The following is a 23,752-nucleotide window of genomic DNA, read 5'->3' as shown; positions in this document are numbered from 1 at the left end:
GGTGTTGGCTCCAGGTGGGTCTCTCTGGGGAAGGAATGTCACCACTGGGAAGCCATCGCTTAGAGAAGTTTCTCCCTCCTTTTGTTGAGGCTGCACCTTAGGCAGGTTGGTGAGCGAGTAGGTGCTCCTTCTGGTACTTTGGCCCTCAGCCCTTCCTACCCGAGTGGACTCAGCCGATCAGCAAATGGCTTACACCACCATATAATCTGTTCAGCTTTAATGTGCTAGCAGACTCTTGGATAGGAGTTTTCACGCAGAAGTTGGAGGGTCACTTCTCAAGGATGCTGTAGCAGCAGATTTCCCTGCACAAGCAGCTGGACTATGTGTCCTTCAAGGCACCTTTCTGCTGTTGAATCTGATTTTGCTGCAGCAGGGGTTGCCAGAGCTCTGGATCTTTGCAATTGTAGTCATGTTCTTGTATACCTGCTAAACTGGAAGGATACTTGCCCTCACCTTTCCGTTTGTCTCCTTCCCCATAGCAGGGATTGGGAACCTGCCAGCCTCCGGATGCCACTGGACTACAACTCCTGTTATCCCTGTCCATTGCCCAAGCTGGCTGGGGCTGATATGAGTCAAGACTCCAACCACCTCCCTACCCTGAAGAGCTGCCTTTCTCAACCACGGGTGAGGGGTTACAGTTAAGAAGAGAGTGCCTTTGGCCACATGCAGAATTCAGAGGGCGCTCTGAGCCAGGGCTTAATTCTGAACCTGTTTCAAATGCCCAACCTTACATGCTGAAGAGTGACCCCATTACACTACCTTTGTGTACAGCATTTGGTCAAAGGAGGGTTCCCAATTTTTTACATTAATTGCTTCAGAAGGCAAAAATGAGGTGAAAATTGGCAATGAGGTGGACCCAAACGGATTAATAAGCCCCAAAAGAATCAGTGTTTAGCTTGAGATATGGCCGCCGTAGCTTTTTTTTCTTGTTGGGATTCAGCCCCAGATAATGCATATGAAAGTATGTCTGGACGTGAACAAATTCCTTTCTTTTGCTGCAACCTTTTGTTTTGTTGTCTTGATTATTTACTTGTGTTTTATCTTGTATTTTATTCTGTGAACCACCCTGAGATTTTTTGATGAAGAGCAGCATATACTTTAATAAACAATATTAATCATAATGATTCCTGGCCCTTATAAAGGGGAACTTGCTTTAATGAAGCTGAGATTTGTGCAGCAGCTGTTCAAGGATCAAAGGAGCGGCTTTCAAGTAGTGTTGAACTCCAGCTCCTTGCTTGTTAAAATGATCAACTTCTTAATTAGCAGCATTGAGGACAGTGGAGGTGTTTTGGAGGAAGACAGAGAAGAATTTCAGGTGTCTTGATTGAGATTAAGTTGTGTCAGGGCTCAGCTCGGTAATGTGTGGAGAAATAAAGAAGAGAATATCTCTGAGCATGTGCAAAGTTTTGCTCGTAATGGGGGAAGGCAGAGAAAGAGAATAATTCCAGGTGGGGCAATTTAGATTCACCCAGAACTTAATTTGTGTCAAGGCTCAGTCATGCAATGTGTGAAGCAGTAAAGAACAGAGTACCGCTGAGCGCATGCGAAGTGTCCCCCCTTACTGCTAAACACAAAGAGCCCCTAAAAGGTAGGGGGTTACAAGTTCCAGAGGTCAGGCTGTGTACAAACAAAGAGCGCCTAACCTTTCCTTTTTTGAGAGATGAAGCCCTAGCACAACACACAAAAGAATCGCCCAAACAAAGAGATTCATTGCAGCCGGAGCTGCCAGCTTTCTTTGCCAACACTGCCCCCTGGCTGCCGACCAATGCCAAGCCAGTGAATTTGCCCGAGCAGTGTGGACATAGGGCCAGACAGTGATGGATGGATAGAAGCATCTGTTTAATAGATAGGTTATCCGAGATGAGGTTATGCTCCTGGCCCATTAGGGCAGAGCGGCCTATTATGGAGCATCAAATGTGATTAAAGTGGTACTTTCTAAGAGAATGACATTGGCTTAAAAAAAAAAAAACACCTTTGGCAAGTGCTTCTGGTTCAACCCAGGTAGTGATGGAAGAACTCTTTCTGTCCTAGGCAGGTTCCCAGCGGCCAAGGAAATAAGCAGTTAGAACTGTCCCAATCCCACCCCCAAGAGCTGCCTCGGACTGTAGACTTTAATAACGGGGTGGGCAAGTACAGGCCTTGAGATCGAATCTGGATGGAAAAGTCGCCTCAAGTAATTTACTCCTGAGCTCATTTAAACTGCAGCTTTCCTGCCACTTTCCCTTCACGTTGAAGCCTTGCTCACTCCTCAAAGCATACTCAGCCACTTACAGCCCTCACATGCTACAAAAGAAGGCCCAGGTAGGGAACATCAGAAGGCTTGTAAAAGAAGGGAGTTAAAAGCCCAGACTGCCCTGGCTCTCGGGTGAAGCAAACACTGTTGCCCAAGTCCAGAATGTGACCCCAGTCCCTGACCTGCAGCCAACTTTTTGTGACGGCTCCTTAGCTACCGTTCCAGAAGGCTACGTGGGAGTGATATGGTTTGAGACCCCCTACCCCTAATTCAAAGGCCCTCATAGCCCCCCCTTACCCGAACCTCTCCAATTGTGTCTGTGCCTGGCTGAGGAGGGCAGCCCAGTGGTCTCCAGCTGTGCATGGCCTTGTTTATGCATGCTGTCTTATCCCAGCAACGGGGAACCTGTGGCCTTCCATTTGCTGTTCAGCTCCCATCAGCCCCAGCCAACATGGCCAATGTTCAGGCATGATGGGAGTTGTAGTCTAACATGTGGGGACAGGGTTTAGCTTCCCCATTCTTGGTCTATTCAGATCCACCCATGTTTGATGCTTGAATTATTATTGGGTATTAGAGAGTCTGGTGACCCTATTTACTTTTTTGGTGATGACCCCTCTTAGGTTTTTTAGGGAGCGGGGCTAAATTGATTAAAATTGAGAGGAGTCAGGGCTGGGGCTTGTGGGTTTAGTGAAGAGCCCCCCCTAGATGTATGGCAACCCTTGGGTTTAGTCATTTGGTAAAATGCAGTTCCAGCCCCCAGACCATTGTCTAGATAGGCAATAATGCTGTAGCTCAGGAGAATACAGGCCTGCCCCAAATTAGATGAGGTATATATACATGCTACTACTTTCTCCTTCTGTTGTGCCATGATAATCTCTGTAACTTGTCCAGATGAAGGTCATCAGGATAATTCAGACCCTCCAAGTGTCCCTATTTTCCTGGGACAGTCCCAGATTTACAGAAGTTGTCCCGGTTTCTGATCCCGGAATGTCCCGCTTTTCCTTAGGAAGTCTCTATTTTCATTGGAGAAATGTTTTTATATATGTTGGAAGCCACCCAGAGTGGCTGGGGCAACCCAGTCAGATGGGTGGGGAATAATAATAATAATAATAATAATAATAATAATAATAATAATAATAATAGAAGATGTCCCATTTTCATCAGAGAAATGTTGGAGGGTACGTATAATAATATCTGATCTCAGTGGGGGTGTTCTTTTCAAACACAGTGAACATTCATCTCTTGAGCATGAGCAACACCTACTCAAAAACAGCTGTCCACCCACTAGCCTGTCTCAAGTTCTGGAGGTCCTCAATGTCCTAGGACCTATAGGAAGATAAAGGAAGGAGATGCCTTAAATCAGAAGAGAGGAAACTTTGGTCTTCCGGATGTTGCTGACCAGGGATGATGGGCATTTTAGTTTAGCAATATCCAGAGGGCCATAAGCTCTACACACCCGCCTCATACAGAGTCAGGCTATTTGTCTCTCTAGCCCAGAGTTGCCAGGGACTAAACCTGAGACCTTCTGCAAGCAAAGCAGATGTTCTACCACTGAGATAAGCCACACACCATTTTTTTTCTCACACAGGAAGGCAAAGGAATCACCAGCACTTTCTCTGCCAGTGTGAGCAGCCAACAGCAGCTCTGCAAGCCGAGATGCTGATGAGCATCAAGGAACGTTTGAGGGGCCTGATAAGAGGAGAGCGCTGGCAAGTACCTTTGATGCTGTTCACATTTGGGAAGGGAGAGTTCAAAGCATACAGTACTTTGCATGTCTGATCTCAGGTGGAAATCAGTCAGTGAGCAGAGTCCTTTGATAATAGCAAACAATATGATTCAGCATGGATACAGCTCTTCAAAATGTTAAAAGCTTTTCATAGGTATTATCTTGCAGCAACCATTACAACAACCCTGTAAGGTGGGTCAGGGTTATTATAAACATTGCAGATTGGGGAGGTTGAGGGGGGGACAATGAGGCTTCTCTAGGATGAGCTAGTGAGTTGATGACAGGCAAGGTTTCAGTCACAGCTTTTTCAGAGTTATAGCTCTGCTGTAGGGAACCTTTGGCAACCACATGTTGCTGAACTACAACTCCCATCATTCCCAGTGAGCATGACCAGTGGCCATGGATGACGGGAGTTGGAGTTCAGCAACATCTGGAGGGCCAATGTCAGGAAAATCCAGTCTGCCTTAAAGCATCCTGGATTATTAACACTAAAAGGTTAAATCTAAGCTTCCTTTTTAAGCTGCAAAGGGGTGGCACTCTGCTAAACTCTCACAAACGGGAGGAAGGAAGGAAAATATCTAATAAATATAGCCTCTCCTAGCATCTAATTGAATCTCAACAAAAAGTGCACAACCAATGCACAACCACAAAAAAGCAAGAGGTTTCTACACACACACACACACACACACACACACACCCTCACACACCTCCATCCTCCATCCAGGCAGCCACAAGGCATAACAGCAGCTCAAAGACACATCCTAGCCGGGCAAACAGGCTGCTACATGGGTGGTGAGAGGCTGTGGCCTAGGGATGGATGTGGCCTGGTGAGAGTCCCAGCTGGAGAGGCCTGGAGGGCCACGTTCAGCCCATCCACTCCCGGTCTGAATGTTTCTTACTCCTGGACTAGATAGATGCTCAATTTGATCCAGAAAGGGCATCCTTCCGTTCTTCACGCCGGCAGCATCTCTCTCACACGGACACCAACAGAATGGCAATGAACATGATAGCTGGCTTTATTTGGAAAAGAACACAAGAGCGTGAGGTTGACAGAAGTTTGAAAAGAGCTATTTACACAAGGGGAAGGACCGCGTCGCTGCCGCCTCCGGGACAGCACCTAGCAGCTGCCTGGCATTAAAGGACAGATGACAGCGGCGATGATGGAAAGCAGAAGGTGCTCAGGTAGCTTCTTGCAATTTCAGCCCCCTGCTGAGACATACACACAGCCTTAGTAAATGGTATCTGAAGCACCCATCTTTGGGCCAGGTGGCAAGTCCTTCTCAAGGGGGGCTAGGCAGCCCATGGCTGGATCAGGCCCTGCAGAGTATGGCGCTGGCGTTACTTGGTTGCTGCCAAGCACATCCTCTGTGTTTCCCATCCCCAACCTGCTTGCTCGTTTGCCCATGGTGAGGATCCCGGTGGCCTGGTTCTCCGAACTGTGCAGGAGTTGATAGAGCCGGCTCTGGAAGGCCTTGGTGGTGGCTGTGGCGCTGCTCCGTTTGCCAAGGGTGAGGATGCCGGCGGCGTGGTTGCCCGTGCCGTGCAGCAGCTCAAAGAGGTGGCACGAGCAGCTCTTTTGACGGCAGCAGTCTGGCATGGCTTGCTTGGTCACGGCGGTGGAACAGAGCAAGGAGAAGAGGAGCAGCAAGGTGGCTCTCTGGACCTGGAGGGGTATAAAAATGAGTCAGCAATTTTCAGTACGAGAGGAAGATTTGAACCTCCAGAGTAAACTTAACAGCAGCCGCAACCAGGCCGGCTCTAACATTAGGCAGAGTGAGGCAGCAGCCTTGAGCAGCAGATTTTGGCATGGCTGTGAAAAAGCAGCAAATTGTTAGCAACTTCATGCATCATAATTCCAATTAATTGTTATATTTTTATTGCCGAGGGCAGGGAGGAAGAAGTGCTTGTAGGATTTTTCTGCCTCAGGTGTCAAAATAACTTGGGTGGCCTCGGGTACTGCTTTGCAAAATGTCTTGAGCCAGTCATGCCCCCTTCCCAGAAGGCAGCTTAATCACCAAACCAGAACTATGAGGTGGGTGGGAATAGGCAAATAAGTTTAAATTATACTTTGGCTTTTTAAAAAAAATCATGCATTGGAATTTTCCACATTTTTTATTAGGGTTCTCCTAATTAAACTTTTTTTCTCGTCTGTGACGATAGAGAGTTTTAGAATAACAGTGCTATATTTCTGGGGAGGTTAACATGACTGTAAACGTGTATTAAAAATAGCAACCCTATCATCTTAAGGAAATTAAATGCATATTATAATGCCAAAATGAGGGTACTTCCCCCCCCAAAAAAAATCCACTTTACTGCAAACATGCATGAAAGTTTCTTTAACTTTCTTTAAATCCCCTGTCTCAGCTGCACTTCTATGAGTTCATTGGCAGAGCATTAACTGCACCCTAAAGTCCCCAGGTTCAATCCCAGCACTATCCCATCTGAAATCCTGGTTGAGCTGCTGCTGCCAGCCAGTGAAGAAAATACTGAACTAGGTGGCCCAATGGTCTGACTTGGTACAAATCAGCTTCCTAAACCGTACCCTCCAACATGCTGCATCCCAAAACTGAGACATGTGTTTTCCTGTCTGTGCTCCTGCACAAATCACATGACCCATGTGACAGCACAGAGCCCAAAGACACTTTTTGGGAGGAGGGCACTCATGGTGCCCAAAACCATGTACCGTATTTTTCGCTATATAGGACGCACATTTCACCAGCCAAAAATGAAGGGGAAATGTGTGTGCGTCCTATGGAGCGAATGCAGGCTCCTTGGCTTCAGCGCTAGCAACTCGAAGCCTCCGAAGCACAGAGGGAGAGCTCCCCCCGCGCTCCGGAGGCTTCATGTTGTTGCGCTGAAGCCGCCTGAACCCCCCCCCCCCGGAGCGCAGGGAATTTCCGCTGCGCTCCGGGGGCTTCAGGCAGCTATCCGCAAGCCTTTGGAGCACAGCAAGAGTTCCCGCTGCGCTCCGAAGGCTTGCGGATAGCCGTCTGAAGCCTGGAGAGCAAGTTTTCCCTCTCTGTGCAGCGCCCCTTCAGTGAAGCAGAAGGAGAAATGGAAGGGGCTCCGTTTCTCCTGCCGCTTCGCTGAAGGGGCGCTGAGCAGAAAGGGGGAGATTATTTTTTTCCTGTTCTCCCCCTCCTATGGTCCAGTGCGTCCTATGGTCCGGTGCGTCCTATAGAGTGAAAAATAAGGTATTTTAGGGTGCTGCATGAGATTATGGCCCTGAAAAAAGTGCAGGATGGATTAATGATTAATGGGAAGACACAGGAACATCCCCACACAGAAACAAATCAGGACGAATGCTCATTGTCATAAAACTACCCCACAAACACATCAGAACAAAGCTAAATGAAGACCAGGCATAGTTTAATCTCTCTGCAAGCTTTGGGCAAGCAAATCAGAGCAAACTCTCAATAAAAAGGTTTAGAGAAGCCCTCTGAAATTTGGATTTGGTAGTCCCTGGACAAGGGGAGCCTGTACTGAAGAGACAGGCATCACTTGAACTAAAGCTGAACAAGGCTTTTGGCATTTCAAAACACAACAAGATTGCAGAGCGGCTTTAAAACTAGGGGAAATTAAGAGGCACTATTCTTTTCTTGAGGACTCATCCCTCTGAGATGATGCTCTAAATATTCAAATACCCTCAAAGCGGGGGCTGAATAGAAGCTGGTAACAAAACATAAAAATGAATGAATGCAAATCAGGGTCATAGAAAATATTATACACATGAGGCATTTAAAAAGGGAAGCAATATATAAGGTTTAGATACTAATGTGAAAAGCCTGAAAGCAAAGATTAGGTGAATTAGCACCAAGTTATCTGCACCATAGATTTTACTGCATGCACTGAGCCATCAACTGGGATAACTTTCATAGGCAGCTACAAATTAGCATCTGAGGGTCAAACTAAGTGAAAACGTGTCTTTGCATTTAATGGTCGGGGTGGTTTCTGCTGCTGCTGTTTTTTAATGCAAATAGTATCATCTTGGTGCCAATGGGAGATTTCCTCCCAATGCAAATATAAGCTTCAGAGGAGGGATTTTTTTGCCTGGCACTAAAAGAGAATGCAGATATAATGAGCATATCAGAAGCCCGGTCTACCAAGCAGAATCAGTAGCCTGCAATTACCCCTCCATATCATGTGTTACAGAGAGGGCAAGGCAAGTCGTGCTTGCAGGTGGGAGTAGTGCTCTGTTCATGAAAGAGGGCACAGAGTCCAATAAACCAGAAATCTCTTAAGGAAACAAACCTCTTCAGAGAGTCAGTCTCTGCAGAAATAACAAGCAAACATAAGCAGTAGAGTGGTAGGGATGTTATTATAATCCTCCCTCCTGCCTGGATGCAAACTCTTGATGGTGATCTTTGAGATGCAGAAAGACAGCAAGGAGGCAGCCAAAGATGAAAACGTTGTCATAATGGGTCACATACATTTAGCAAAGAGACAACTGATCGAGCAGTGGAGGCAGGACTTATTAGGGCAAATGGGGCACTGCCCCACCAACCTCAGTCTACCCTCATCCAGTGCCCACCTGCCCGCCTTCTTACCAGGGGGTGGCACTGCCTTGACATCTCCCCCCCCCCTTAGTCTCAGTGTTGCCTTTGTAGAAATCAGCTGGGAAGAAGAGGATGGGGATGAAACTAAAACAAGCTGATTGTGCCTGCCCTTGGCTCTGGCTACCCCTACTGTTGGCCTCCCTATCTTGCACCCTACCAGCCCCACGGAGCACCAGCCACTCAAATCGAAGTGAGAGCTCTGATGCAGTTCCGTTGGTAGCCTATCATATTTTTTACTTGTAAGTCGTATTGAAACATTATTTTATTTTTCTTTCTTCATTGCATTTATATCCACCTTTTCCTCCATGGAGCTCAAGGTGGCGTATATGGTTCATCTTCCTCACTTCATTTAATCCAGTGTGGTGTAGCGGTTAAGAGTGGTAGTCTCGTAATATGGTGAACCGGGTTCGCTTCCCCGCTCCTCCACATGCAGCTGCTGGGTGACCTTGGGATAGTCACACTTCTCTGAAGTCTCTCAGCCTCACTCAACTCACAGTTTGTTGTGGGGGAGGAAGGGAAAGGAGAATGTTAGCCGCTTTGAGACTCCTTAGGGTAGTGATAAAGTGGGATATCAAATCCAAACTCTTCTTCTTCTTCCTCACAACGATCCTGTGAGGTAGGTTAGGCTGAGAGGCAGTGACTAGGCCTAAGGTCACCCAATGGGCTTCATGGCCGAGTGGGGATTTGAACCCTGGTCTTCCAGGTCAAAGTCCAGCCCTCTGACCACTATGCTGCACTGATGTTCTCCCACTCAGTGAAAAATGAACAATTATAAGTGGGTTATATATTATTTAAGTAACTAAGTACATATGTCATCACTCACAGCCGCAGTGTTCCGCATGTACAAATTACAAACACTTTTAAATCAGATCATTGGGCAGCCAATTTTAAATGTTGGTTTTGAGAGCATTGTAACATGATGTCACTGCTGAGCCAGGTCAAAGGTCTAGCATCCTGTACTCAGTGGCCAACCAAGTACTTAGGGGAAGTCCGAAAGCAGCACCTGAGCTCAACCACACTTTTCCCACCTGCCCACAATTCCCAGGAAATGGCATTTGGAGTCATATTGCCTCTGCCTGTGGAAGTGGATGTCAGGTTTTCTGATCTTAAGTCATTAAGGGCCAAGCTAAACATGATGTCCAATGTGTCTTTGAATTTACCAATGTTGTGCAGGTTTATTTTTTTATTTCTTTGAATGCAAATTGCACCAGCTGTCCGAGAAAATATTTATTGGGATTTCAACAGGCATATCAAGAGAATGCAGCCCTCCTTTGCCCCTTTGCAGATCAGAGGAATATGCTTCCTCTGAAGCTTGGATTTGCATTGAAAATGCACACACACAAACACACACACACACACACCCGGCCGCACGTGCACACAGCAATGGAGGATTTATTCCTAAAGTAAAATAGCACCATAGGAAGAGAAACTTTCCTCAGGACAACCAGAAGGAGGAAAGGGTTAAATCCCATAAATCAACAGGGCTTACCTGTGAACAAAGAAAGATTGGTTTCACTATAACTTGTTTGGGGCTTGTTAATACTAAATAAACCAACTGCAGACAAACATACGATAAAATTATACACTGAGAAAATGTCCATTATCCCTTACACACAATATGAAAATACAAGCTCACCTAGTAAATCTGATTGGCAGGCATTCAGGGCAGATGAAATGAAAAGAATCACACAGAACGATGTGTAAGCCACTGATGGAATTTTATCGCCAAAAGGGATTCTTTTTAAACCGAACCTGGGACCTTTTGCATGAAAAAGCATATGCTCTGCTGCTGAGCTACAGCTCTCCCTCCCCCCCCCCAATGGACGAGAGGTCTGTCAACAGCTAGTAGCCATGAGAAATGGGATCTCCTGCTCAGAACCAGTAAACCTCACTGAATCAGATGCTGACGACAGTCCACAGAGAGCTTTTGTCTTCACGACCATTTGTGAACTTCATACCGTAGATGCATCGGATCAGCCGCTGTTGAGAGATGAAGTGCTCGACTGGCAGACCAGCGATTCTTATTTACAGCACATCCTTGTTCTCTCACACCTGTTTCACTCAAGCGCTCTGGTTGTGCTCACATTTTGTTGCTTTTCTTCCATCCCACTACCCCTGCTGCTTCCCCTCTACACCCAGGGCATTTTCTCCTTCTGTCCCGTAGTGCAAGCTACCAGAGACCACCACCCTCTACCTCACAAAGTCCTTCTTGAAACCATCCAAACTTCCCCTGACTTTTTACTCCACTACCACTTCTAACTTGCCCCTTTTACCCAACCTGGACCTCCCCTCCATCCCATCCCTTTTAACTAGTCTGAAGCCCTCTGGGGAAAGTAGCATTGCTTTTCTTTAATTTTCCATGCAGCTCCTAATACTCTCCAACAGCAGTAGTAGAAAATCATGAGGGGGAAACCTCACATTGGTGACAAGATGGTGTCTTCTATTGCACCATTAGCTTGATGGAAGCTTTTGAGCTCCACAGCACTCTTCCGTGACACTCAAGTTTGAAATCGAGTCTTCTATTTTTAACCAGTTTTGTACATCTATCTATATAACAATGTTTTATTGGCCATTGCCACTGGCTTCCTTCTAAGAGCGTTTCCTAGCTTCACCCCAGATTCATGTCATCTTCCAAGGCTTGGCCCAACTAGAGAGGAACATGACACCCCAGATTTGCATCTCCAGCTCAACATTATGCCGCCACCCACCCCCAGGTTTGCCCATCTAAAGAGAGGGATATGGCAGTTACCTTCATCTTCCGGTTCTCCATAATCTTGGTTGTCTTCAAGGCGACAAGTCGGCTTGTGTCATGACCTTCCAGGGGTGATGCTGTAAGGAAAAGCTGGAGGAAGCGGTCAATTTATAGGGCCACTTTCTACGTAGGCTCCAGGTACCTCACTTGCTCCCATGATACGCGACACAGACACACACACATCCTTTCCAATGGCAATGCCAAAAATAACCGTCTCCCCACCGACCCCTCAGAGAGGCTCAGAAAAGAGAGGAAGGATCCTTTTGTACCCCGTCTCTTGGAGACCGGCCAAGACATCCACCTGCCTTTGTCATTCCCCCTCCAGTAATGAACCCACAGACGTCTGAGAAACCGGACAGCCGCTTACGAGCCACAAAGGCTAGGCCGAGATAATGAGAGGAGCCGCACTTGTTAGCATGGGCCCATTAGGCTAATTACCTCAAAAACATGGAGCCAGAAGCTAGCGGTGCCCTTTTCACAGGCACGTGGCATTGGCACACTTCCTTCCACACGGGGCACATGCCTCGGAGAATATGGCACCCCCAATCTGCACACATACACAGCACCAGTACTTGGGTTTCAGCGGGGTGCAGCACCCCAATGTCACCTGTCGTCCTAGCCTAGCCCAGAGGTGAGGAATCCAATTCCTGGTTGGTGGTGGCTTAGAAGTGATGCGCAGGCACCAAAGTCCCTTTCAGCTAAACTCCACCCGTACCTGTATGACGTCAGGTGTAAGGCAGGTGGGGAGGCTTGCCTGAAGCAGCCTCACAGAGCAAACGGGGAGGCCAATTTGGCTTGGGGGTTGCAGGATCCCACCTGCCACCCCTCACCAGTTCTTTGCACACCTGTCAGATCCCAAAATGAAGGAGGAAAGCCTTCGAAAGAAGAGAAGCCTCACATGGGACTTTCAGGGAACATGAAGCCAAAGTGAGATTTGTGGACTAAACTATTGTGTCTCAGGCTGCTCTTAACAGTACAGGAATCCTCTGAGGGAAAATAACCGGCAATCCCATTCTAGGTTCCTCTCCATTTCAGGTAGCCCCATTAACTTTCTGCATCTGTTTTAAGGCAGAGGTGGGGAACCTCCGGCTTGCAGGCCTCATGAAGCCTAGCACAGGCCCCCATTTCGACCACATAACTTTCTCCCAAACCATGTCCAACTGCCCCACATCAGAACTCATACATAATATCAGGTGTGGAGCAGGGAAAGGGGAGACCTCGGGGAAACTATTGGGCACTTAAAGCGAACTCTCAGTTGTTCCTTTGCAAATGGGACTTGTAGCAACAACTGGGATCAGCTGCACTGTAGCTAGCAGGGCTTGCTGTCAGTTCCTTTGAGCAGAGGTGGGCAGTCTCACCCACTCATCAAAGTCATAGCTGTCAACATTTCCCTTTTTAAACGGAAATTCCCTTATTCTGAATAGGATTCCTCTCAAGAAAAGAGAAGAGTTGATAGCTATGATCATAGTTGACCCGTGTGGACTCACGAATCTGGCCCACTGGCCAGATCCGGTCTCGCCTGCCCCCCACTCTAAGTCTTATTGTACTAGAAGCCATACCCACGCTGCGCAAGATTCAGGTATGTTTGGAAGTTGCAAATTCATCAATGGGTAGATGTGAGGAGAGCTGAGATGTCCCTCAAAGAGAGATCCAAAAAGGGCACTGATCCTGATAAGAGATAGTATGGAAACAGGGGGTATATCCAGGCACAATGGCAGCATGCCTGACCCATGTGCTAGAGGACACAGGTTCTGCTTGGTAGACACTTGGGTTACCAGGAGATAAGTGTTTATGTATGGGGCAGACATTTTAAAGAGAGGGCAGTGGTGGGTGAGGAGGGAATGCTGAGCCCTTTCCTTGCCCCCATTTTCCTTGCCCCCATTGCTTTTCTCCAAGTGCTGTGACGGCACAATTAAAAGAGACAGAAAGAACAGAAGAGAAGCTCAGGTTTTATTGTCAAGAGAATCCATCCCTCACAATCCTAGAGGAAGCCTTCCAGGTCTGGCATGAGGGGAACAGGGCCCAGCTGGGGAATCATCAGTCTATGCCCCCCCCTCACTCAGCAACACCCCAAAAGCAAGGAAAAGTGAGAGAGAGATCAATGTAAGGAACCAGAAGACACCATTGCACAAATATCTGTGAGACTGGCAAAATATTTCAAATTTCAACGTTTTCAAATGTGAATTTAAGGGACACTTTGAAAACTCAAGCTTTAAGGTCTGCGTGTTATTTTTTTCAAGATGGTATGATCTTCTTGTTAGATTTACAGTCTTATAGCCTTGCTTTCTTTTTGGCCAACAAACAAACCCCACAACCCTGAATCCAACAATATTCCATAACCTGGGAACAATGGGGGAGGGATCCAGTCAGGAGAGGATAAAATTTGGGTTGCATCCAGCTATATCATACTCAAAGTAGACCCACAGAAATCTACTGGCACGCTTCAATTAATTCTGTTGGTTTCAGTGGATCCACTCTGAGTGTGACTTAACTTGATGCAACCATTTGAAGTTTTACAACCAGATTCTAGAGAGGAAAGTTCAAGATGTAGTCCTCCCTGTCATTTCAGCTCTAACTAGGAGCCTCAAAGCATGGTGGGGGAGAACAAGACCTACCGAGATGTCTTCTAGCCCTCTCCCTCCTCACTGCCACCTTGCCCTGAGGAAGATTTGTGTCCAGCAGACAACAGAACTGTATAATATTTCAAGTTGGAAGGAGGCAACCTGGAGGTCATTCAGACCACCTCAGCAATCCTGGAATCTCAGTGTCACAGCATCCCTGACAGTTGGCCCTCAGCTTAAATACTACCAGCAGGGAGCCCACCACACCTCCTGAGGGAGTCTCTTCCAGTGCCCCACAGCTAAAGCCTTGCTCTGCAGCTGTGAGCCACTCAATTCCCGGGGGTCCTGTACCCAAAATCTGAGTTTGGCCTTCCTTTTGCTAGTGAATTTAGTTCCAAGGGTGGAGAGAAAGAGAAGCTGTTTTTATTTTAGTCCCAGCCCAAATAACATGTCAATGGCAAATAACATGTCAAATAACATGCCAGCTCACCAACAGGGGACGCTACATAGGATCAGAGGCACAGCTCTTAGGGCCTTGTGCTTCTAGCAGACCTTGACCCAAGACCTCAAGAAATGTCAGGCAGGGGATTCAGCCTCTGAGGTGCCACCCGCCTCCGTCCAAAAGGATGAAATTCCAGCAGGGCCGGCCCTACCATTGAGCAGCCACCTGAGCTGATTTCAGGTGTCAGGAAAAGGACAGCAGATTGTTTGATTTATGATGGTTGTATTTTTACTGACAGGGAGGGGGGGGAGACTCATGTGGGAATTTCTGGCTCAGGTGCCAAAGAAAACAGCAGTACTTGACTAGCTTTGGCTACTGCTCAACTCAGCTCGGGCAGCAGCTGACATTCACTGCTCTGCCTCCGGCAGTAAAATGACTTGACTGCAGAAGGCCAGCCAAACAACCACCTCTTTACACTGATAGGCCACAGCAGCTCAGCTGACACCTATCTGAGCCCCTATAGAAAAGCTTCTGGGCCAGGCTTGGTTATTGGTCCAATAAATGAAGAGGCCTTTGCTGATGCTGGTTTTTCATGGAAGCCTCAGTAAAATGAATGGAAGCACCCCAAGGAACATGGAGGCTCCTGTTTGTTTCAGTGATCACATCAACACCATACATGTAGAGCATGTGGCTTCCTTCAAAGTCTTGGGGACTGTAGTTTGCCCCTACCAGAGCTGCAATTGCCAGCACCCTTAACAAACTAGAGTTCCCAGAATTCTTTGGGGGAAGCTACACGTCTTCAATGTGGAATGACCAAAGAGGCTGGTGCAGGGGAGGTTTTCCCACAGGTTACGGTCAAATCTGTTTGTCACTGCCATCCGAAATCTGCTGTCTGGGGTTGGTCACCCTGTTTACGAAAAGAGAACCCCGGTTGTTACGCGCATAGTGACTTGGAAGTTGACTAGCGAGAACCTCAAGCTACTTCCCCACGGTGGAGACAAAACTGTGCTTCATGTCGATTTTTTAAAAATAAAAATAGAAATCCGCCACGCTTCATCCCGAGTCTCTGTGTGTGTCCATAAGTCCGTTGCCCTCCCTAAGTTCCGAGTCAGCAAGATCCGGTGTCGCTGCCTCCTTCGGTTTCTGGGATGGGATCGAGGAGAGCTCGGCCACGGAAGACGTCAGGGGAGGCGGCGCCATTCCGGCCGATGCCACAGGACTGTGCGGCGTTGTGGATCTGCCAGAGTGTGTCAAGCGCCTCTGCCTTAGAGTGTTTCAGTAGGTCGGCCTGGCCCTGTGGGTGAAGGAAGAGTTGAAGAGGTGATGAAAGGTGGTCACAGAGTCAAGGAAAGAAAACGAAAAACACACACCCAGAGGTCCAACAGCAAACTACAGTGTGGAAGGTAACCTGACAAATTCAGCTGCTTAATAATTCTCCTTTTGGGGAGGGTGGAAGCCAACTTGCCTACAATGTATTATCGGTGGGCAACATCACTGAAATAAACACAAAAGGTCCCATCGTATGCAGACGGAGTTGTTATAAAATAACAAACATGAAGAGAACAAATCATACTGATGCAAACTGAAGTTGTATCGGCCTCAGTCCAGTATACCTGAAGGAGCGCCTCCACCCCCATTGTTCTGCCCGGACACTGAGGTCCACTTCCGAGGGCCTTCTGGCAGTTTCCTCGCTGTGAGAAGTCAAGTTACAGGGAACCAGGCAGAGGGCCTTCTCAGTAGTGGCACCCGCCCTGTAGAACGCCCTACCACCAGAAGTCGAAGAGAAAAACAACTACCAGACTTTTAGAAGATATCTGAAGGCAGCTCTGTTTAGAGAAGCTTTTAATGTTTAATAGACTATTGTATTTTAATATTTTGTTGGAAGCCACCCAGAGTGGCTGGGAAACCCAGCCAGATGGGCGAGGTATAATAAATAAATAAATATTATCAAAGTTTATATCAACCTGGTTTTTTAAAGTACTTTCCTTTGTTGACACATTTTGGTAAAGGGGCAACTCTTTCCTCCCATTCTGACACAACAAAGACTTCAGCCATCACAACAGAGACTTAGTTCACTGCTTTTGCTTTTCTTACACTGCTTTAATGAGAAAAGTGCAAATAAACCTAAACAAAAAGCTGCCCATTATAGTTGCAAAACACACACACAGTCATAACATTAGCAGAAATCAGAGCATAAGACCAACCTAGTGGCATACGAAGCTTCCTTATGCCAAGTCAGAACATCGGTCAACCTAGGTTAGTACTGTCTACACTGACTGGCTGTGCCTCTCCAGGGTTTCAGACAGGGGGATAATCCCTGTTCCACCTGGAGATGCCAGGGATTGATTGTGGGACTTGGAGAGCTCAGTTGGTTACAAGTATGGTGTTGATAATGCCAAAGTTGCAGGTTCGGTCCCTGCATGGGACAGTTGCATACTCCTGCCTTGCAGATGATCTTCAGGGTCCCTTCTGACTCTACAATTCTATGATTCTACGGCTGTCGGTCTCGTAACAAAAATTAAGAGACCAAAAGTCAGTGTTAAGGGAGGAGTGGAGCCCTTTCACAGAATATTTGAAGAAATATAACAGTCAGATAAGTTTGTAAGTAGGATTTGAACTGTGAACAGCAGTGAAGAACCATCTAGATATTAAGCTAAGCTGAAGAGGATTGTTAGGTATTATATGTAGCAAGATAAGGGGAAATAAGGAAAACATGAAGGGATGGAGGGGAAGTTCATATGTATTAGAAAGGATGGTGGTATCAAATGTATTAAAGCTCTGGAAAAACTTAGAAGAAGAAGACTGTTGGTGTGCAGAGCAGATTGCTCTACCACTGAACAATTGGACTTTAAGCAACAATGTCATGCACTGGGGGAAATCAGCAGCAAGGAAGCCGTCTGGAGAGAATCCATCAGCATCCCCTTTTAACTGAAGCAACTGAAGCAAAGCACAGCTCTAAGCAGCCCTCGTGTTTTTCAAAACAGCAACAGCCAATCAAGATGCAAGGACATGGAACATGCAGCGCCCACCAGGTGGCAGTGCCTGCTCACCACCAGACCACGGACACTTTAGATTCTTTAGAAAGTCTGTGGCCCAAACAAAACCCGACATTCAATGCACAAATGCTTTTGACACCCTCCCCACCCAAAAAAAAAACTAGAGCTGCAGCTTGAAATGCATGGGAAGAGATCATTCCATTTCCTGCGAGCCCAGCAAAAATCTCCCAGGAAGAAAACGTCCGCAGGGCAATAGTATTTTGTTTACTTATTTGTTATGGCCCACCTTTCCTTCAAAAAGCTTAGAGTGGGATACTGTACATGGTTCTCCCTTTCCCCATTTTATCTTTAGAACCCCGCCTGGTCAGTAGGTCCATGCTCTGGTTTATCTCCCGCTTGGACTACTGCACTCTACGGAGAAAGTGACTCAGAAACTACATCTAATCCACTGGCTCCCACTACGTTTACAAGCACAATTCAAAGTGTTGTTGCTGACCTTTAATGCCCTAAACAGCCTCGGCCCTGTATACCTGAAGGAGCATCTCCACCCCCTGCATTCAGCTCGGACACTGAGGTCCGGCTCCGAGGGCCTTTTGGCAGTTCCCTCACTGTGAGAGAAGTTACAGGGAACCAAGTAGAGGGCATTCTGGGTAATTTCACCTGCCCTGTGGAATGCCCTCCTATCAGATGTCAAAGAGATAAACAATGATACCACTTTCTGAAGACACCTGAAGGCAGCCCTGTATTGGGAAGTTTATTATGCTTGATGTTTTTGTGATTTTTTTATATTACGTTGGTAGCTGTCCAGAGTGACTGGGACAACCCAGAGATGGGCAGGGTAATAATAATAATATTAATTAACAACAACAACAACAATAATAATAGGTTAGGCTGAGAGGTAATGGCTGCCCCAAGGTCCCCCAGCGAGCTTTTTGGCAGACTGGGGATTTCTGCATGCTCAAACTTCTCTTTTCTCACATCCCGTGGCTGAAGTCCTGGCCCTGAGACCCTGTCCCAGAAAATCCTACCTCACAGCAAGTGCTGCTCCTAATTACCTTCAGGACAGTGATGTTCCAGGCAAAACTCTCCAGAGCTTTCTGCAGCTTCCGCCCTTTCAGGCCTTCCTTGGCCTCCAAACGGTGCAGCTCCTTGTGAAACCCCATCCCTGGAGAAATGTGGAGAGGGAGGCAAAGGAGACAACCTGTCACAGGCCTGCTGCCTTCTGGACAAGGTAGGACTGCGCTCCTGAAGGCTGGAAGAGCACACCCCCACCCTCACCCCCACCCCAAGGGTCAAAGCTGGCTGTGCGTTCACCCCACTATGGCACCTGGTCATCAGCTTTTGCGGGTTTTTCAAAGCGGTTCGAGAAACCCCATTCAGAGCACTCCAAAATCATTGCCCATCTATGTGCACAGAAAAGTGTGGCTGACTCTCAAAACTTTGGGATTATTGAAATATATACCACAATAATTCAATTGATTTGAGTTGTGTGACTCAAATCGCATATAGATCCATTTTTAAAAAAGCCATGTGGACTAAGCTTGCTTTTGTGGCCCTTCTGAGATTAGGGCCCCTGAAGCTTGAAGCTTTATTAGTTTCATAGCAGATCCTCCGCTGCCTACCTGCTTGTTGCACCTGAATAATCTTGGCGTGAACGGCATCGGCTGACTCAATTAGTGTGCGGCCTGTTTGGATCATCTGATGGCGAGGAAAGTAAAAGAGAGAGAGAAGGTGTGATTAATGGGGTGGGGGCTGAGCAAGCCAGCAAAGCACCCCACCTTACAGGAGGCCCTTGGCCCCACTGCCCCCTTGCAATGTCTCAGCACCTGTGGAGAGATATTGGTAGCCAATTGCACAGATTCCAGGGCTTCTCTATGTGCTACTCTTTCTCACTGTGACGAAGTCTTTGCAGTTCTAGCTTCTACGGCCAAAGAGCACGTTATGTTAGTCACATGCCTCTGCCCTTAAGCACCGATCCAGATCTGGAGTCTAGTGTGGGGAGTGTCTTTAACCCTTTGCTATAGGACCAATCCACATCAGGGGTCCTATGCCTATAATGAGCATTGCCCAAGAAAAGATCTATGGGTTGCTGCACTTCAAACAAAAGAGCCTGGAAGATAGCTCAGTTGGTACAGCATAAGACTCAGGGTCATGGGTTCGAGTCCCACATCGGGCAAAACATCCCTGCATTGCAGGGGGTTGACTCTATGATTCTATGAATCCACCAGTAATCAGCTATCCAGGAAGCTGCTGGAGGCAGGGGCTCAAGCAGTGAAGCACAGTACCAGCTTGGCCACAGAGCACCTGAACGGCGCAGGTGCATATGGCATTGGCTTGAGTAGCACAGCCAATCTGCCACTCAAGACAAGAGGCTTGGCATGCCTAATAGTAGGGCTGGCCCTGCTCCGAGGCCCCAGCAGCTGGCTGCTGATGCCATGTGCTGGCGCCAGGTCTGGTACAGTCGTACCTTGGAAGTCGAATGGAATCTGTTCCCAAAGTCCATTCGACTTCCAAAACGTTTGGAAACCAAAGCGCGGCTTCTGATTGGCTGTAGGAAGCTCCTGCAGCCAATTGGAAGCCGCAGAAGCCTTGTCGGATGTTCGGCTTCCAACAGAACATTCCAAAACCGGAACACTCACTTCTGGGTTTCAATCATTCAGGTGCCAAGGCATTCAAGATCCAAGGTACGACTGTACTAAAATCCCCTTGAGGACAGAATAGGAAGGGAGTTTTCACACAATGCTAAAGCAGCTCTTGCTCCAGGCAGGATTGTAAAGTAACAAAACCTACATGGACCAGGGTGGGAAGAGATGCTCATACCCATTAGAAAAGTGACTCTCTTCCCATTTTGATCATGCACTTGGGAGGGTAAACAGCACGGGAGAACCTAAAATTCCATGTAAGCTTCATACATGGAAAAGAGGCCCGTTAACTGGCACGACCTGGGTGCAGGTGCAGAGATGGCCGCTCTAACCCTGTATCTCGATGGTGCAGGCCCCATAACGGGGCCTAGTCTTGGCTGCTGCCTAAATTACTGTGCATTATTGAATCTCTCCTCCATCTGAGCCTCAAGGTGAATGTGTGCTGCACTGAGAACAGGGGTTGACGGGGGCAGGAGCCCTTGGTTAAGATTTGCACCACAAATGTGTGCCCCACCATAAATTGATATTTTTGCTGGGCCTCGAAACAAAACCAGGAGATCAGAAAAGAGGGACCAGCCCTGTTATAAAAAGGAAACAGCAGCTGATACCCCTGGCAAAGGCCCAGGGTCCCATCACTCCCCCCCTGCCTCAACCCACCCACCCACCAGTTTACACTCACGGTGTCGTAGGCAGCAAGCACTTTCCGCAGGAGCTCTGGGACCGGCCCCTGGGCCTCCATGGAAGGGTATTCCTCTCCCAGGTTGAGGGTGACGGCTGGGGGGCTCTCCTTCTCGCTGGGCTGCAGCCAAGTGGCCAGCTTTAAGATGCACTGCTTAATGTTGGCTGCCGGCGTCAGGCCACACAATTCCTTGAAGGAGACCAGAGCATTCTAGGGGAAGGAAAAGAGGCTGAGGAATGGGGAATGTCAACATGCCAGGAGGCCACGGGCCCCCCTGCCCCATACATTTCTGGCTGCTGCCCTTTGGACTACAGGTTCCCCCCCCCAAAAAAACGACCCAGAGGGAGCAAAACTTTTGGTGGTCCTTGACTCTTTTCTGGGGGTGGATGTGGTAGCAAAAAGCTTCGGAGGCACTCAGAGCAACTGTGGGGCCTGCCCCTCACTTTTCTCCCCAGCTCCTAGCTTTTGGGAAGGGCAGAGGCTCACCTTAAGCACAGCATGGGGTGCTATTCATGATGGGAATGTGGGGGGGGGCTGCCAATCCCTTTCTAAGCCAGCAGGCACAGGGAGCAATCCTGTAGCTGGGACTTAAAGATGTACCTAGCAGCACTGAGTTTAATCCTATGGCTTTGGGCTTGTTGCTTTCCCTTGGTCGCTTTTCTCGCAGCCTTTAAAATAGGCATAAGATTTCAGGCGGAACAGTGGGGCAGTGCATCTGGCTGTTAACCAGAAGGCTGCTGGTTCAAGCCCACCCAGGGATGGCTGTGAGCAGGGTTCCTGTATTGCCGAGGGCTGGACTAGATGGTCCTTTCCAACTATACAGTTCTGTGATTCTAAGAAGATATGGGTGAGGCTGTGGACACGTGGGTAGCAGCAATCAGAATGATGTTTAGCATTTCACTTTGTGGAGATTTCCGAACTGCTCAAAGCACTCCGGCTAAGTTGTCTTAATTGCCCCTCATACCATTCTTGAATAAGCAACTCTGGGTGGAGATTGCGTGTGAATGGTGGTTAGGTGAGGGGTGGAAAGAGGCAGATTCCTGGTTTACAGCTCATTATTTTAAATGCATTCACACGTTCTCCTCTTTAGGAGGAATGCTGAGTCAGAGATAGCTGGACAGCTTCTCCAACACATCCCCACCCTCAAAAAAGAGGATTGCAGGTTTGCATCAAATTTGCACATGCTAATTTATATTGTGTAGATGCAAAACAGAAACATGATACATGTCACTGTACTGGAGGAGACTGTGCCCAGGTGATGTGCTGTGTGTCCACTCTGCCTGCTGCCCAGGTGTTGCCAACTGTTGATGGGCAATGCCAAGCGCCCCCACCTCTACTGGTTCTCCCTTCTTAGAGTTCTTTTATCATCCAGAAGAAGGACCAGAGAGGAGTGTCCTCTACCAGCCCTTCAGACGGAGCAAGAGAGGAAAACCTCAATTTGCAGGCCTGATCCAGGTCTCCAGGTAAATTCTAATCCATTTCCAAGACTCCACTGATCTTGGAAGAGGAAACAATATGGGGGGGGGGGGAGGTAGACAGAGCATGGGGTGAGGGGAGCTCAGGGTCCTGATGAAGTTGCAAACAACCTTCTCCCCAGAGCAACCCTTGGAAGAGCAGAGAGGGGGAAAGGAACCTCACTTCCACCAGCTGATCTGCACAACCTGTGTGACCTGTGAGTGTTTGTATGCAGTGTGTGTGTGTGTGTGTGTGTGTGTAAGAGTGTGGCCCCCAGAGGATTGGCTAAAGGTGAGTGTGGCCCTTGAGCTAGATGATAGATAGAAAGATAGATAGAGAAATACTGCAGATGATAGATAGATAGATAGATAGATAGATAGATAGATAGATAGATAGATGATAGATAGATAGATAGATAGATACTACATAGATACCGTAGATGATAGATGATAGATAGATAGATAGATAGATAGATAGATAGATAGATAGATAGATAGATGATAGATAGATGATAGATAGATAGATAGATAGATAGATGATAGATAGATAGATAGATAGTAGATAGATGATAGATAGATAGATAGATGATAGATAGATAGATAGATAGATAGATAGATAGATAGATAGATAGATAGATAGATAGATATGATAGATAGATAGATAGATGATAGATAGATACCATAGACAGACAGATGATAGATAGATATCGTAGATAGATAGATGATAGATAGATGATAGATAGATAGATAGATAGATAGATAGATAGATGATAGATAGATAGATGATAGATAGATAGATATAGATACAATAGATAGATAGATAGATGAAAGATAGATAGATACTATAGATAGATAGATGATAGATAGATACCGTAGGTAGATAGATAGATGATAAATAGATACCATAGATAGTTAGATACTATAGATAGATATAGATGATAGATAGATAGATAGGTAGGTAGAGAGATAGAGAGATGACAGAGATAGATGATAGATAGATGATAGATAGATAGATGATAGATAGATAGATAGCCAGCCCTGAAATAGAGGACTGCCCTCTGTAAAGCAAGACACATGGCCATTCTGCATCTCCAAGCGCTCACATCCCATTCTCCCTTGCCTTCTCCAATGCTCCGGGAAGGAGAAAACTACTGCTGCTTGTTTGTGCTTGGCTGCAGCAGCCCAGAGGAAAACACAGCCGGGATGGGGAGGTGCTGCTTTGTTGAATCAAGCCAGCTGTTTCTGTTGCAAATGGGGAGGGTGAGAGTGGCAGCTCCGCCCTTGGCAGAGAAGGCAATGGGGGGATTAGAGAGACCAGAGGGCTCTCCAGCTGTTCATGGCTGTGACGGCTACAAAGCGAAGGCAGGTGGAAGCGAGATTTGTTATATCACAGGGACACATAATTCGGTCTTATGCCGAATTAGACCACTGGTCGCTCTAGCTTAGCATTGTCTGCACTGACTGGAAGCAGCTCTCCAAGGTATCAGGCAAAGGATACTACTGATTAGCTTTTCTGATTGTCTCTGCGTCTTAAGTGCTGACTGCATTTGAACCAGCCCTGACACTAGGGTGTACAGGACTCTTCCAATAATTCCTGGCACCCCCTACAAAATGGTGATCTCCTGCTGGTGTGGAAGTGGAGGCCTGTGGGACATTACTGCAATCAAACCAACAATTCATGTTTTGCCAGATAAGTGCATGAAGAAGCTGA

At 47.3% G+C, this 23,752-nt stretch overlaps 2 protein-coding genes across 4 annotated transcripts in view; both read right to left on the bottom strand.

The window, feature by feature from the left end:
* Positions 1-4,677: 4,677 nt before the first annotated feature.
* Positions 4,678-12,092, bottom strand: HCRT (hypocretin neuropeptide precursor). Of its 2 annotated transcripts, none has more exons than XM_081885717.1 (3): positions 11,706-12,092; positions 11,265-11,357; positions 4,678-5,622 (listed from the first exon to the last, which is right to left on the bottom strand). In XM_081885717.1, exons 1-3 carry the CDS (start codon positions 11,757-11,759, stop codon positions 5,188-5,190), a joined length of 582 nt encoding a protein of 193 aa, XP_081741843.1. In that variant the 5' UTR covers positions 11,760-12,092; the 3' UTR covers positions 4,678-5,187. The 2 variants fall into 2 exon arrangements, with proteins under 2 accessions (XP_081741843.1, XP_081741844.1); XM_081885718.1 differs by having other exon boundaries at positions 11,265-11,344; positions 11,983-12,092.
* Positions 12,093-13,200: 1,108 nt separating this feature from the next.
* LOC309355084 (inactive phospholipase C-like protein 2) overlaps positions 13,201-23,752 on the bottom strand; it is a 36,292-nt gene continuing 25,740 nt past the window's right edge. The window contains exons 3-6 of one of the 2 annotated variants that reach the window (XM_081885571.1): positions 20,588-20,797; positions 18,889-18,964; positions 18,322-18,431; positions 13,201-15,564 (exon numbers count right to left, since the gene is read on the bottom strand). In XM_081885571.1, coding sequence (XP_081741697.1) covers positions 15,379-15,564; positions 18,322-18,431; positions 18,889-18,964; positions 20,588-20,797 — 582 coding nt within the window. In that variant the 3' untranslated portion in view covers positions 13,201-15,378. Of the gene's footprint in view, positions 15,565-18,321; positions 18,432-18,888; positions 18,965-20,587; positions 20,798-23,752 lie in introns of those variants that run through there. The other variant, XM_081885572.1, reaches the window with a different exon arrangement.

Source organism: Podarcis melisellensis, assembly GCF_964234715.1.
Source record: "Podarcis melisellensis genome assembly, chromosome: 13".
NCBI lineage: Eukaryota > Metazoa > Chordata > Lepidosauria > Squamata > Lacertidae > Podarcis > Podarcis melisellensis.
Note: the sequence above shows the minus strand (reverse complement) of the source record. Positions and strands in the feature narration are given on the sequence as shown.